General features: G+C 34.0%; 1 protein-coding gene across 2 annotated transcripts in view; it reads right to left on the reverse strand.

Moving 5' to 3' along the window:
• The window catches only part of LOC120539184 (UTP--glucose-1-phosphate uridylyltransferase-like), a 39,440-nt gene that overhangs the window by 3,472 nt on the left and 19,107 nt on the right, over positions 1-16,861 (reverse strand). For both annotated transcript variants that reach the window (XM_039769015.1, XM_039769016.1), the window contains 5 exons: positions 10,449-10,582; positions 7,854-8,136; positions 7,025-7,222; positions 4,782-5,024; positions 2,958-3,062 (listed from right to left, as the gene is read on the reverse strand). In XM_039769015.1, coding sequence (XP_039624949.1) covers positions 2,958-3,062; positions 4,782-5,024; positions 7,025-7,222; positions 7,854-8,136; positions 10,449-10,582 — 963 coding nt within the window. The remainder of the gene's footprint in view (positions 1-2,957; positions 3,063-4,781; positions 5,025-7,024; positions 7,223-7,853; positions 8,137-10,448; positions 10,583-16,861) is intronic.

Below are 16,861 nucleotides of genomic sequence, written 5' to 3' on the forward strand. Positions count from 1 at the left end.
TCACACAGATGTAAAAATGTCTATCATATCAGGTAATGATGAGAACCAGGCCAAGGTTGAACCCAAAATGCCCACAAGATAATGGAATCTGTTCAGGAGGGCCCCATGGTCAACAGTATCAAAAGCTGTTATAAGATCTAACAAAATGAATACTAAACACTGCTCTATCAGCAGCCATATTGTAAGGAAATCATTGGAAACTTTTAAGAGAGCTGTCCCTGTGGAGTAGCATTTCTGGAAGCCTGACAGATAAGGATCTACTACCTTCTTCTTTTTCAGAAAGTCACACGACTACAATTCCTCAACGTTTTCTAGAATTTTGGCAAGAAATGGAAGCTTGGAGAAGGTCCTATAATTTTTGGAACAGAGGCATCAAGGTCTGCCTTTTTATCAATGGGTGAACGATACCATGCTTGAAGCAACTAGGTACATTCCCAGATGGCAGAGAAAAGTTTATAGTCTGTAACAGAATAGTTCCAATGGAGTCGAGAACTTTTAAGAATGGTATAGGCAAAACATCTAGCCTGTTACCTAATGGTTTCATTTTCATAATTATAAACATTAGATCATCCAGGAGCACTGTAAAATCATTGTGAGCGTTTAACAAAAACAATTTAAATCATTACCGATTGTTTCTTCAGGTGCAGACACTACAGTATGCTGGCTTTAAACTTCAATTTCTATTTTGCAGACTACTTTTGTATTTCTTTATGTTATCTGCATTCTTAAATCTTTCATTACAACAACTTTAACCATGGTCATTGTGTACATTAATTACAATACAATATTCTTTCCAATGTATAATTTACCATCATCAACAATCAACTATAAAGATACATTTTCAAGATGTAAACTGATTATTTTTTCTACCAGACAATTAAAAATAATGTGTCGCCCTCAGTAAGAAAAGCTTGAAACTTACAATAATAAAACATGTGCCTATAATAAAATTACATCATTATAATATGACTATGTTTATATTGCTATACAGGGCAGTATAGGTTTAGTAAGCTTAAAAAATGCTTGTTGCAAATCATAATGAATTTTAACTATTTACTGTCACTAATATTCCTTTTGTACCTCCTGAATAGGATTAGGTAGGTCTGGGAATCTTATGTTATGTCATAACTAAAATTTGAAAGTAAATTTGTTTTTAAGTGAATGGCATACTTTGCTAAATTTGAAATGGCAAACATTTTTAATTAAAAAAGTTTCCCTGCCAAAAGAGTCAACAAAAAATAAGTGGGACATAAATAATAAAACAGAAAAAAAAATGAAAAATACAAGGGGGCTTATTAATAATAATGTTGTCCAAGTTATAATTAGGCAATTTATATTCAGATTTCACTTATGTTAAATTTCATAAATAATTTAATTTCTAGAAGTAGATGGCGTACCATCATTTTCTTAACATTTTCCAATTCAAAGAGACAAAAGAGCTGAACACCATTTTTTAACTCTATGGAGTCCATTAACGAAAAAAAAAAGATCATTTGACTTTAGACTATTATACTGGGCTATTAGGCTATTATACTATTTAAAAAGTCTGGGAGATAATTGGGGAGTTTACTTATCAAAATTTTCTAAATAATTGTATACTAATGAAAACATCAAAAAAACAATTACTTGAGAAAAGCAAAAATTTCCCTCTCATTCTATCCAGTAGATTATCTAATTGCAAAAAGGATTAAATGCAGTTTAGCAACAAAACATGTTTTGTGAAACAATTGGAACAATAGGAATATTAACTTGTTGACGATCAGATTATCCTTAATTCCTCATCCTTTCCTCCATTAAAGGTATCATTGTGGTATTTTTCAAGTCAAAGTTATCTATTCACAAACATGTATTTATGTATTTTGTCACATGAAATTGTGTTCTAAAGTTGTGTTTTCTATCAGTTTTAAAAATTATCTTGCCTGCACTGGTGTTTTATAATCTAATTACTATGGGGGCTCCATTACCTAACCAGAAAATAAAAGCCTAAAAACTTACTGAATATGGCAACTTTGAAACTGCAAAAACTTTAGTATAAGAAATCACGCCTTCCATGTTTCCTACACATGATCTGAAAATAATAATTTCATTGCATACTATTTTTCTTAATATAAGAATGTATTTCCTATTTGTTCCAACTTTTCACAAAACTTTTAAAAATTGGGGATTGGTGATATCAGTATGGGAGTGTCATTTTATGGTATTTTGAGGATGCTGATCATGATTATTATCATGTTTTTGAAATTTGATTCTTTACTTGAGCATGGGAAATATTATTATTATTATTATTATTATTATTATTATTATTATTATTATTACCAGTGGTTCTGGCCCTCTAATATCCACTCCAAAAATATTAAAAATGCCAGGTTTTATACATAAGCATGGGGAGTGTTGTTTTAGACTGTTTCAAGGTCAGTGATTAAGAATATAATGTAATTTTCGATTGTTGATCCTTTACTAAGGTCCTGGCCCTTTATGGAATTCTAGTAGGTGTGAAAAATGACAATTTTGTCTTACAATCCAGAATACATAGACTTTAAATACTTAAATTGATGCATACATTTTAGTACTTCAAACATCTGACATAAATATTCTTGTTTATTATACACTTTTGCCTCATGAACTAAAATATTACATTTCTTATGAGCACTCCTAGTTAGTCTGGTTTATGTTGATTATGAGTTTTTATATGTTGATTATTATGCATAACAGAAGGAGAGTCCTCCATATGTCTCAGGCAATATGCAATTCCTTCCCTTATATATGCGGCTAATACACGATAGCAAACATTAAACATCATATAATGGGTATATTTTATATTATAAGTTTTGATAAATAGATTTAACTAAAACATAGTAGCGGAATTCTGCTTCAAATCTTTATCTTGAGTGCCTAGTTTTATGTTATATGACATGGTTTACTTTAAAAAAAAAATGTATAAGAAATCTTTACTTTACCTTTAGCACAACATCCTTTCCAAAGGTAACATCACCAGACACAGTTAAGTGGTCAAGTTCCACAACATTTGGTATGTTTTCAAAACGAATTTGTAAGTCACGGACCTGCAAAAAACATGAAAAACACCATTTCTGCACAAAAGAAACTTTAACAACACACACCCACACACACTCTGCTCCTTTAAACAAAAAATACATGAACACTAAAACTGACTAGTTTTAGCTAATATACAGTAGTTGAGAACATCATAAAAGAAACCTTTACATTCACATTTAAAGTTACAGTATTTTTAAATTCCAGTACACATATTACCCAAAAAATATTATTTTAGTTACATGTAAAAAGTCAATTTAAACAATGTCAGTTATTAAAAACGTAGTTAACTCAGGTTAGCCTAACAGTAGACAAGTAAATCACTCTAGCTGTAGTGTAATACATTGGATTGGCATCATTTATTTGACTTACTGAAACTTTTTAAAATTAATCACTCAAGAAACAGAAACCTTTGTTAAACTAAGTTACTGTATGGTAATTTAACAAATACGTGTTGACTGCAGACATTCACATTTCTTAAATGTAAAATAATTCAGGTAAATACAAAACAAACCTTTATTTAAAGAAGTGTTATTCATATTTATTACTGTAGCTAATAATAGTACTTTAAAAATATGTTTCTTAATAATACCAGCTTTATATATCAAGCCACCAATTACACTCAATATATTATCACATGAAATAACTTTCTGTCATCAGATGGAGATGAAAAGTGTGGTCTAATGGAGATTGCTTTATGATATCCTAATGATGAGGCACACAATATTTGTGCCCTATTAAACTTGTTTGCTTTGTTTAAGCATAAATTAATCTAATTAATATGACCTCCAACAAATGTATTCTCATGTTTACCTTCAATTAAATCAACTTAAAGTAGTAAAGGCAACATACTCAAAGAACCATTTTAGAAGTCAGCCTAAAAATAATGGCATCCATTTATGTTTCTTTCTACATAAGTTAACTTTTTAATGTGACACCTAACAAACTCATTCTAGGTCTATTTTAAAGGGATGCAAAAATACATCTACAATAAGGCAGTTGCATATACATTGAGAATATTTTTGAGTGTCTCTTCTTTAAATATCAGCTTAATAATCATATTGTTTATTAATATAATCCAAATGTGCAGATACTTTATGATTGTTGTGCTATCTTGTCTTCTTTATTTGTGTTTCTGCATGTTTACTATTCATAAGCTTAATCGGCTCTGCACTCTCTCTTCAAGCTTTGGATTTATACATATACAGTACATTGAATTGACACATTATGCTATTATTTCTATTATTACCTCATATGTTAATTTTTAAAGAGCTGCGCTGATAATAACAGTTTGGAAGAGAAACTGCTGTATATAGCTGGAGTGCTTCTGTACTTACTGTATGTACTGCGTAAGAATAAAACTAAGCAAGCAAAAATGGAAGAATTTAAAGACAAATAGGTTATTTGTAAAAGCACTACTGTATGTGCACAGTGCAGATATAAATTGTACATTAACAGTGTACCAGGCCAGCAATGAGCATGCAGATGTTTGAAGGTCTAATTGCTATATTTATATTTGTTTTCTTGGATATTATTTTGATAAAGGAAAAACTAAGGAACAATTGTCTAATATGAGCCAAGGAGCTACTGTAGTAATGTCACTGTTAAATGTTTTTACCCAAAACTATTAGTGTATTCCTAGCAACCATCCCAGTTCAATATTTCAGGGTTCATCCCCCTAGTCACATAACTAAGATTGCAGTGTTACATGATAAGCAGGATTTTGGTACCTTGGAGAAGTGTGTTCCCAGTTTCACAAGCGGGATTGTATCAAACTCCCTTTCTTCACATAATATAAAAGATCCATTACACAGGTGATAGAGGTTTGACTTGACCAGTAATAGATCTGAGGTTGTCTTAACAGGAAGAAAACGGCTTCGAGGCACATTTACTCCTCGTGGATGACTGAAGCTGCCAATGGCAGAACCCGCTGCAGTCTCAAGGCGAATTATGTCTTGGCCACCTGGCAATATCTACAAGAAGGGCAAACAAAACAGAGAAAGTGAAAGAATAGGGAACAATTACATTGTCACTTAATCAAATTGTATCAGGCTGTCTAGATTTCATAGTGAATATTCTCTTTCATGTTTGTGGGAATACATGATAAGATTATGTTAATAATTTAAGTTTAATTAAGTGCAACCAACAGGATGCATTTAATCCACAGGCAAGTATTTGAAATTCTGGATCATTGAGTCACTATGTTGCCAGTGATAAAATAAATATAAATAAAGTGTATAATTAACTAACCATCTATTTGAAATTCTATTCTAGCAAACCAATAATCAGTAGTTATCAGTTAATTTGTTCATTAACAGCATTTCTAGTGACACACAATTTATATGTCCTTGCATTTTGTGTTATGGATAATATTGGTGTTGCTGGCATTCACACAGCATTTACTCAGAATTTAGCCTTAACAGTCTGTCAAGAGACAACAGGCCAGCATTAAAAGTATATGGAAAGTGCTTGTTTAAAAACAAAATATGCTGTATTGATTTGAGCTGTATTATTAGTTTTGAAGTGAGATTTGCCCCAGGTTATTTGCTCACATTTACAATTTAATAGTGTCCATACTTGATTGAGTGAAAAGAATTAATTGTGGACTCCTCCACAGGACAAAAAGGAGGTAGGATACTGGTGGGTTGAGGTGGTTGGCAGAAACAGAAAAAGATAGTGGGAGTTTTTAGTAAGCCCAAGTTAATCCATACATACAGACTTACCTGTTATTGTGTTTAGGGATAAACACATTTACTCATATTTATGATTTAAAGTAGTTTGCTCTGTCTGCCTCTGACATTTAGTTCCTTCAACATTAATGTCATGCACACAATGACAATACAAACAGTACCATTCGAAGGCCACAACAATTATCCTTTTAGCCATTAATTAATGTTCAGACCTGCTATTCTGTCTTAACATTGCTATTCTTATCCTGGTAACACTGGCAGCAAGGCAGAAACCCACACTGAGAACCATGCTAGTTCTAACAAAATCATTTTCTAATCTACTAATAATAGCAAATGGGTTAGCACATGTTTAAATGTACAATATGTAAGAAGCTGCTATTGCTGGTAAAATTCTAATAATGGGGATTTACGTTTTGAATTATGTTTTCTTACTTATTTTCTTATTATGGAGTCTGTCTGAGATTGTTCAGGTAAAGAAGACTGATGTTTTGAACTAAAATTGCTATACTCTGTAAAATTGTGCTGGAAAGTAAGGATTTCATTATACTTCATACACAGTATGTAACATTAACGAGTGTATAAACCTATAATACATTTTAATTTTTACCAGAAGTGGCAATAGTTTCATAGTATGCTTTATTTCTTCTGTTAATTGCATTATAAACTGGAGCCAATCCTGACAATATTCTGCCTCAATTACAGAATGATCACACACACACACACACACACACATACACTTAGTGTTTATGTCACATGCATGATATAGTCGATTTATAAGCACTAATTAACCTTCTGGTAATAAAATCTGAACTAAAAAATGCCTTAAGACCTGAACAATATCAAGTAAGAAGGTGGCTAGTCAGTTCTGAAGTGTTCAGAATTATTTTGTAGTACTGAATGTTGCATTACAAACGTTTACAGTATATCTGTTCACACACAGAAGCATTGGTTGTGTGATTTATTTCAGTTCTTTGTGACTATTGGTGTTTGTGTGACTGAGTTTATTCATATAATTATCATTCAGTTTATTCAGTTGATAAATCTTATCCAATAGCTATACAGTTTATTAAAAATAATGATTATCACTCAGTTGATAAATCTTATCTAATAGCAATACAATTTGTTAAAAATAATGATGATAGAAATCACCTTCAAACACAAGCACACAGCATCTTATTATTCTAAAACAACATGGAAAACTCAATGAAATTAGAATTGTTTATTAATATTCTCCTAATTGAGTGTAATATGAAGAAAAGGCAAATGAGAATCTTGACAATTACCTGTCGGTTGGCAATGACTTCCAAATGTATGCTGTCCTGCTTGGTCAATATTTGTAGCGCTTTGAGAGAGACCCACAGATTGTTGGTATTGAAAATCTTAAACTCAGAAACAGACAGGAAATCTTCAACATGCTCCGGTGGTACTTGGGCAATTTCCAATAATCTCAGTTTGCCATCTATTTCAATCAGACTGCCTCCCTGTGGACAAATGAAGGTTAATTTTCAGATTAATTGAAATTAGTAAAATTATAAAGTGGGAAAAAATGAAATAAGATTCAGATATTTTACTAAAACAGAGTATAAGAAAATTACTTAAACAATGAAAAATATGCATAAAGAAAGTTGGCTGAAAGATGAGCTAAATCTATGATCAGTAAAGTAAAATTAGGAATTATATTCAATGAAAAAAACACTGCAATCGATAATACCCTTAGTCTAACACCAATAAAATCTTCATCTGATTTAACATTATATATTTATTTACTGAAGGTTTTAATTTTCTTTAGTTATCATTTTACTTTTAGCATTATACTGTAAATCCCTTTCCTCTGAATCTGAGAAATTCTGGCAGGTTAGTAAAATAAGCTGGTGTGACAAAAAGTAAAACAGATGTTGTATAGATGTGCAAGTGGCAGCACACAATATATCTTTAACTGTTTTTGAGCCTAGTGGTATCTTCATGGTTGCAATAATGTCCTGGGTAGTATGTAAAAATAAATTACAGCGATATTCTTCAAACCACTAACTCCATTTACCATATTCTAGCCAAAAAGGCACACTGAAAAGCAAACTGATTAAATTACGTTTTCAGTTGTAACCCTTCCCTTACCTTGCTATCGGCCTGCGTCCTGTCAGTCACCTCCATGAGGAAGTCACAAGTTGTCTCAGGATTTTGTAGATCTCTATGCAGCATCTCACTGAGTATATGCAGGTCCACTGTGGCTCCAAGGTTGTCAATATTTGAAATGAAAAGAATTTCCTTTCCTTGGGCAAGAAATAACTCTATGAGCCCTGAATGACACAGGCTGGCATATACATCTCCATGACCTGAAAGGAACCAGTTTTCTAAGGAAAGCATTGGTAGCCGGGTGTCTTTATGAAGGGGAGGAAACCTGTGGTTGACAGCAAAAAGGCAGACTATTAAGACTTAATAATATTACCAAGGCTTTCTTTATAATGTTGTTTTTAAGAGTCTCAACACAAACAAATTGCAAACATATATTAAATATGCTCACCATAATTGAAATATATTGAGATGAACAACAACATGCTTCTGATGCATTACTTTCTTTTAGACCATCAATTCTGTTGTCTGTTAGGCTTTCTCTGAATTTACTGTCTTAATCTTCTTTATTTATTTATTTGGTTTGTACAATGCTATACACTGTATACCCTGCCGTTCTTTCTTATATTCTGTAAGTGCCTTGAGCATGGGAAAGGCGCTATATAAATAAAATGTATTATTATTATTATTAAAGAAGCGACGAAGTTTATCACATTTACATTGTCTACATTTAAAAGACTCCAATATTGTTCTTTCAAGTTGAAGAATAATGTGTTTAAAATGATTTTCCTGAGTATTCTTTGTGCAGCTCTGGACCTGATACATACATGTGCTTATTTATATACTGTATATATGGTGACAATGAACATTAACTCATCATCTGCTAAACATTACATGATGCTTGTAAGTACTAAGTACTGCATATAGCATGATCAACAGTAAGCAACTCAAATGAACTAATAATATTAGCCCTGGTAAAAAAAAAATATATATATATATATATATATATATATATATATATATATATATATATATATATATATAAATATACACAGGTAACACAGCTAATGGGCTTGTGTCATGTCATTATTTTCTACCCCAAGTCAAAAGAGGGCTCTGTTATTCACATCCTGCCCTTTTCTCATATACAGACAAGAAGCTCCAAATGTCGAGAATCTGTAATGTTTTTTTTACTTACATCTCCTATTCCTGCCTCATCTGAATAAGAAGTCATATAAACTGCATGGGGTCATGCCTATGGGGTCAGTTGATACATGGACTCATGTTCTGTTTACAATCACCTTTTCAATTGTGTTCTTCAATATATGGGGGTCACCGGCTGGTGCTCCAGATCTTTTCCTGAGTTTTGTTTGTTTCTTTACAGTGGCATACTGTACTTGGCAGGATTTATTTTGATGTCAGAGATGTCAGAACCGATCAACCTAGCAGTGTTGATGGTGGTGCTCATAGAGCAGGTCCAAGCTCTGTGGGTTCAGGTCACCGATTAAGACCGCAATTTAGTAGAGACAAAAGGCAGGAAAATTGCACAAGAGACACTCAAAGATGATTGGTTCCTCACAGGTATTAATGTCTTTACATTTTAGGGATGATACTGAAGTATTCTTATTGATTTTTGAGAGAAAGGCAACGTGACACCATGGGCTGAAGCTGCACTGGGCATACATCATTGACCCATTTCTAACCAGAGATGCACAAAACATTTGGAACTTTGGAACATTAATTTCAAAGAAACCCACCATAGCAGTTCATAACCGATATATTTTCCAGGGCACCAGGTGGATGCAGAGAACACAATTGAAGCAGTATTTAAAGTTGTACTGCTGTATTTTGTCAAATGTGTGGATTATAATGGTCAAATAAAAATCAAGACAGACCTGGCCCTAATATGGTTTGATGTAGTGATTTCATGTAAAGGTGGATAATACAAAAACAAACACACACAGACAAATCATTGCACAGGGGTGGGTAAAGGTAGGTTAACAGTTGTTCGTATGGAAAAAGACATGCAGGTTATGATTATTGCAATAGCTTTATTAACTGTATTAACTCCAAAGAATGTCAAAATGACACAGTGCACTTAAGTGCAATCTCGTAAGTGCCTAAATTGCTGGAATACAAATTGCCTGTAAACCTACTTTTGCCCATCCCTGTATAAACCAATGTGCATAAACCAATAAATACATACTATATATTTCATTTTATATTGGACAGTTCCATTTAACTTACATGCAGTGCATGATTTCAATGTGTTCATTTACAAGCCTAATGTGCTATGCCACTTACAGTAATTACAAATATTGCATAGTTAAAATAAAACACAGCATAATATGCAGCAATAACCTCAAATCATAATGCTATATAATAGAAAAAACACTTTGCAGCATATAGAAATACATATATACACTGGTGTGTGCTTCAAAATACTAAGAGCTTCTTAAAGATGGGTTTTAGTCCTAAAGTACAGTTGTGTATACTGTATTCGCAGCACTTATTTAATAGGCAGTGAAACAGAAGGACATTTGTAAACCAAAAACTGTGTAAGAATATAAATTAACGTGAATTGACAACTAAAAAGTATGAATGGAAGATATATATTCATTGCTGAAATGTATAACTTACCTACTATGCACAAAAGTGTGAATATGGATTGGGCATTTGCTATACTTCTGAAGACTCTGCTGAGTTTCCTCATCAGTGAAGGGAGAGTTCATGAGAACAAGAGGAACATCACTACCATATGTTTGATTTAAGTGCTGTGAGGAAAAATTGGTGCATAGTTAAAGCTGGATGTCAGTGAAACATATAGAGTATACATTCTATGGTCATCAATGAACCAAAAGTATTAATGTCCATAAGAGCACTCTCCTAGCATCCCTAAATCTAAACAGAAGAAAAGGTGGCCAGATGTTCCAAATAAACATTCTTATTAAAGAAAATAAACAAATCAGAATAAAACATGATCTTGAAGAATAACACACACAAATCAAAATGATAGTTCTACAGCCACACTGCCCCAATTTCTATGATGATCCCTGCCTGTGATTATGGTGTTTTGTTTAATTATCTAGCAGTGTACCATCTGCAAAACTACTCCCTGTACTTCCCATCCCTCTCTGACTCTCTGTCTCTCTCTCTCTCTTTCAAGCTCTCTCTGCTTCTTCCTCCCTCCCTCTCTATGGTCTTGTCATCCAAATCCACACCCAACAAACCACTGGCATGAAGGCATGTTTATACCCTATCCTGGGTCACTCTCAGTCTTTCTCTGGATGCATTTCTGGAGTCAGGTATGTCTCTTTGTTTATAACTCGTGCCTCTCTACCCCCAGAGCCTTTCATTGGCCATTGCCAGGTATTTATGTCCACATTCCTGCTGCCACTACCAGCCCCTCCTGACTATTTTTCTGTAAACAATCAAAGTTTACAGAACAATAATTCCAAATAAAAGGACTTGGATGACCTCAAATAAGTGTGGCAAACTATTTGACAACTCAGAAAAAGCTGTTTCCATCAAGGGTGGAAAATGGTTGAACTCAACTGGGGATATTGTGCAAGGAGAGCTTTGAGGAACTCGGGAAAGGAAGTGCCAGAAGCATTGGTCACTGTGGAAATTGAAAGGCTACAAGAGTGGGTGCGATTCAAATGGAAATGTTGCTAGCACTTAATACTGTGAGGCTGCAATGACTAATGTGCCTCTGCAATGTTATCTGAGTGGCATGTAGACCGCCTCAGGATTTGTAGACTGATGGCTCCTATCTGAAAAGGGGAACAAGTGATCAAGGGATTACACTGCTCAGTCTCCTTTGTAAAGCTATTGTTGTGTAACTAGAACCTTGTCACAATCCAGTTTTTGAAATTTTGACATTTAATTTGTTTTTTGAAACAAAGTTAATTCTGTCCTTGTCATAGAACAGTAGACAAAATCCTTCTCCTGGCACAGATATTTGAGAGATCATGGGAATTTGCCAATCCTGTCTGCATAGTATGTGCTTTGTGAATTAAAAACAGCTTATGACAGTGGATCTCATTATGTCCTGTGGAAGCTTCTAAATAAGTATTTGATTCTGACGCTATTGCTGTATATTGTTCAGTCTCTGTATGTACATACTGAGAGTCATTTTCATTCAAAGTGAGCATTTTGTTACCTCCAAATCTGAGGTCATGATTTTTTTCTGAGAGTGTTCATTTCTTTGTAGGTAAAGGCTAAGCAGCTGCTCCATTTGGAGGAGTTCAGAAACCTTGTTGAGTTGTTCATGAGTGACGGTTGTGCAAACAATTGATGAAGCATTAGTTATATACATTGGAGACATATGCATAGCTTTGTTTAAGGAATGTCTGGGTAGAAATTAAAAATCAAAGATACAAAGATGGTAAATGCTAACATGTAAATGGATCTTATGCAAAAAAGTGCAGTATTGATGTCAAGAAATGTAAACAGATTTAGAGGTAACTGATGACAAAACAGGTTTGCAAGGAAGAATGACATATTTTAAGATGATCAGACAGAGTGAAGATGGATTAGTGGAATCTAGAATGAGTAAGACTAATGCTGATGCAATAAATACATAATAATTCAGTACCAATTTTACCATTTTACAGAAACACATAAACAAATTTTTGAGAGAAGGGTAATCAGAATGCTATCACAAAAATTGGTAATGATGTTGGAATGAAAGTCACACAAAGCAAAAACAAACATATTTAAGTAATACTATAAAATTGTACAGACCTTGGTGTGTAAAGGTTTCTTTGATAAAATAGAATTGCTACAGATTAAAGTATTGATTGCAGAACAGGAGTTGTATAGATCTCTGAGGCATCCACAATCTAAAATTCTCTTAATATCTTACAAAACTAGAAAGCTGCGGACACAGATGGCTATTCAGCAGATTATTTTTTTTAACAAAAGGCTGTCAAAATCATTCTGTTATTGCTAGAAATGTCTATAAGAGCTATACAATGTCTACAGAAGCTACAGTGCATCCGGAAAGTATTCACAGCGCATCACTTTTTCCACATTTGTTACGTTACAGCCTTATTCCAAAATGGATTAAATTCATTTTTTTCCTCAGAATTCTACACACAACACCCCATAATGACAACGTGAAAAAAGTTTACTTGAGGTTTTTTCAAATTTATTAAAAATAAAAAAACTGAGAAATCACATGTACTTAAGTATTCACAGCCTTTCCTCAATACTTTGCCGATGCACCTTTGGCAGCAATTACAGCCTTAAGTCTTTTTGAATATGATGCCACAAGCTTGGCACACCTATCCTTGGCCAGGTTCACCCATTCCTCTTTGCAGCACCTCTCAAGCTCCATCAGGTTGGATGGGAAGCGTCGGTGCACAGCCATGTTAAGATCTCTCCAGAGATGTTCAATCGGATTCAAGTCTGGGCTCTGGCTGGGCCACTCATACGATGGTATTGACCTGGTGATGAGCAGTGCCTGGTTTCCTCCAAACATGACGCCTGGCATTCACACCAAAGAGTTCAATCTTTGTCTCATCAGACCAGAGAATTTTGTTTCTCATGATCTGAGAGTCCTTCAGGTGCCTTTTGGCAAACTCCAGGTGGGCTGCCATGTGCCTTTTACTAAGGAGTGGCTTCCGTCTGGTCACTCTACCATACAGGCCTGATTGGTGGATTGCTGCAGAGATGGTTGTCCTTCTGGAAAGTTCTCCTCTCTCCACAGAGGACCTCTGGAGCTCTGACAGAGTGACCATCGGGTTCTTGGTCACCTGCCTGACTAAGGCCTTTCTCCCCCGATCACTCAGTTTAGATCGCCGGCCAGCTCTAGGAAGACTCCTGGTGGTTTCGAACTTCTTCCACTTACGGATGATGGAGGCCACTGTGTGCTCACTGGGACCTTCAAGGCAGCAGAAATTTTTCTGTAACCTTCCCCAGATTTGTGCCTCGAGACAATCTGATCTCGGAGGTCTACAGACACTTTGACTTCATGCTTGGTTTGTGCTCTGTTTTGAGCTTCATGGCAAAGGCTGTGAATACTTAAGTACATGTGATTTCTCAGTTTTGTTTTTTTTTAATAAATCTGGAAAGGGCTCAAGTAAAATTTTTTCATGTTGTCATTATGGGGTGTTGTATGTAGAATTCTGAGGAAATAAATTAATTTAATCCATTATGGAATAAGGCTGTAACATAACAAAATGTAGAAAAGGTGATGTGCTGTGAATACTTTCCAGATGCACCGTATAAAATATGCTACCAAAAACAGTACTTCAGGCACCAAATACTGTTTCCCCATATAAATAAATAAACAAAGAAAAAGTCCACAGAGTGACATCAATCTTTTTACTAAACAATAATATCAACATTTCTGTAAAAGCTTTAGTAGAATGAATATATAAAATGTTTCATTCTACATTGTCACATGAACAACCTAGATTAGTTTCATGGCAGACATTTATTATCATGCCTTTAACAACTGTTCCAATGGACCGCAAAAGACTGTCTCTTGTCACTAATCCTATCTGCTACTGCTACGGCGTGATGAATCTTACTCTAAAAAGAAAAGTTTTCTTGGATGTAGATGATTTAACACATTTTTGTTTATTGTATTGTTATATGGTGATATCACTTTGGGTCCAAGTATGTTGAGTTTTTGCCACACTTTTGTGGTAGTGGCACTATTGTTTATAGTGATGGTGTCGGTTGATAGTCACATGAATAGACCTCATGACAGTACATCATTGTGTCACTCTTTAAATCAGTGGTGCACAGTGTATGTATGTGAGCACGAAAATACAAAAGTGTGGAAACTTTTTGAATGTCCCTTGTAGTTTAGTTAGGGGCAAACAATCTTAGCTAGTATAAGTACCTTTTTCATTTTTTTTGCTTGACTTCTACTTTTGTTTTGTGTATTGGGCCTTGACATTTCGTTTTTGTGTACCTCTTATAGATTACTGACCTGAGCCTGATTCCTAACTAAGTTATTTCCTTTTCATTTTGTGGTCTTATTTGTGGCTATTCAAATGATCGATCATCTCTTGTTGATTCTCGTTTTGTTTGGAATTTATAACATACAGAACCTCTGACTACCTACCTCTACAAATAACCAGAGATTCAGAAGTTTGAAGTAGAAAGCCTTGAATAAAAAATGTATTTTTAACATCCATAATCCCAGGATTTTTTGCTCAAGTTTCAAGAGCATGTTATTTCTGGCAAACAGACTTGCAGGTCACTTATATTGTGTTAGTTTTCTGTTTTGTTTTATACTGGTTCTAATATCTGTGTGTTATAGTTACAAAAGACCTATTCAAACTCCATTTTTGTAGTCTGATAGTACTGAACAAAAATTTAGTAGGTGGTGCTCCATTAATTTAACATTAGCTAAGAGAATTAATGTTGTTCAAAAGAATATTCTTCCAATATATCTTTCTCAGAGTATTCATATGATAATTTTAAAAACATTCTGTGTTCCAACATTAGCAATGATTGTTACAGCATATAATAAGTTAACACAGTTTCAGTGTTTTAGATAACTTTTCTACTTACAGATTACTATATTTACTATATTTGCTAAAATTCTGCAAAACTTTCTATCTATTTTCAAAAACTTGGTTACTGTATACTTGGTTGAGTCTGATATTGCAGCAGTGGTGCTTGACTTCTGCATTCTGTGATAAATGTTGTGCAGATGTGTCAGTAGCAATGAAACTCTACCAGGAAGAGACAATGCAGTAAAAATAGTAAAAAGTCATATATCAAATAACATGAAAAAAATGAAAGGTAACCAGAAACCCTCTGGCCTACATAAATTCTCTCCCTATAAAACTTGAGCTTGCACACCTCTCTACAAACTTCCATTACATTTCCTTGCCTCACTTGAAAAGCAGCATACAGCAGTTCTCCATTGAATGAATATAACCGCATTCAATCTGATGTCATTTTCAGTTAGTATCGTTAGTAATATAAAAGAACGAATTGTCTACCATAAAAGGCGAACTGACTCACTGTCTCTGAGCGGTTACACTAAGATCTTTTTCCACCTGCCTCTGCTTAAAGAACTTCTGATTACATGGGCTGTACACAGTGTGTACCTTATCACAGTACAGACAGCTAAGGACTCTGTGAGTACAGGATTAGTACAATGAAGAAAACTTCAAAGCATTAGAGAGATACAGTAACTAAAGTTAAAAAATATAATAAGCAATGCAGCTATTTTACTTGAATGGATTACAGAGATAACTAAAAAAATTCCAAAATACGTTAAAAAAAACATAAGTAATGCAGCCATTTTTATGGTACTGTTTGTACAAAAAATGAATTAAACAATAATAAACTTTTGGCCAACTATTTTAAACTCACTTTTTTGAGTGCTTATTCAAACTGCTGAACCATGCTCAATATTGATCTTCCCTAACTGAAATGTTCAGTTTCCTGTGATTTCTAATATTTTTTCATTAAATAGTTCAGCATCTGATGGAGAATACTCAAGGTACCAGAGATACACTTTGGATATTCTACTGTGTTTTACAGACTGTTGTCATGAGATTCTTTAGCTATGCCGAGCTTATCTGTGTACAAATATAGCCGAGTGTGACACATAATACATGGTTTGCTGTGTGAAACAAATTTATCAGATTTATATCTAATTTATATACTAGCTGTGTTACATTTCATAAGACAATGGGCCACAGTCATAGTGCTGTCTGTTAAATGGATTTATCAGAATTATTATTTACAATAACTAAGTGCTTTACTGTATAGAATATTTGTAGGTTTTTCTACCAAGGGCTAATATTATTGGCAGGCAGTGTGTTGTAGTGGTTAAGGCTTTGGACCTAAGGCTTTAAACCCTGCATGACCTTGAAGAAGTCACTTTTCCTGCCTGTGCTTCAATTAGAAAAGCAAAATAAATGTAACCAACTGTATCTCAGATGCTGTAATAATAATATTATTAGATCACTGGAGCTGCTAACATTTGAACATGCTAAGCACAGTTGTCTTTGAGTTAAACATTCCTGGATTAGATCTATTCTTGCTTTCTCCTTCATTTCCTGTGACTTGGCTTT

Source organism: Polypterus senegalus, chromosome 11, assembly GCF_016835505.1.
Source record: "Polypterus senegalus isolate Bchr_013 chromosome 11, ASM1683550v1, whole genome shotgun sequence".
In the NCBI taxonomy this organism is placed as follows: domain Eukaryota; kingdom Metazoa; phylum Chordata; class Cladistia; order Polypteriformes; family Polypteridae; genus Polypterus; species Polypterus senegalus.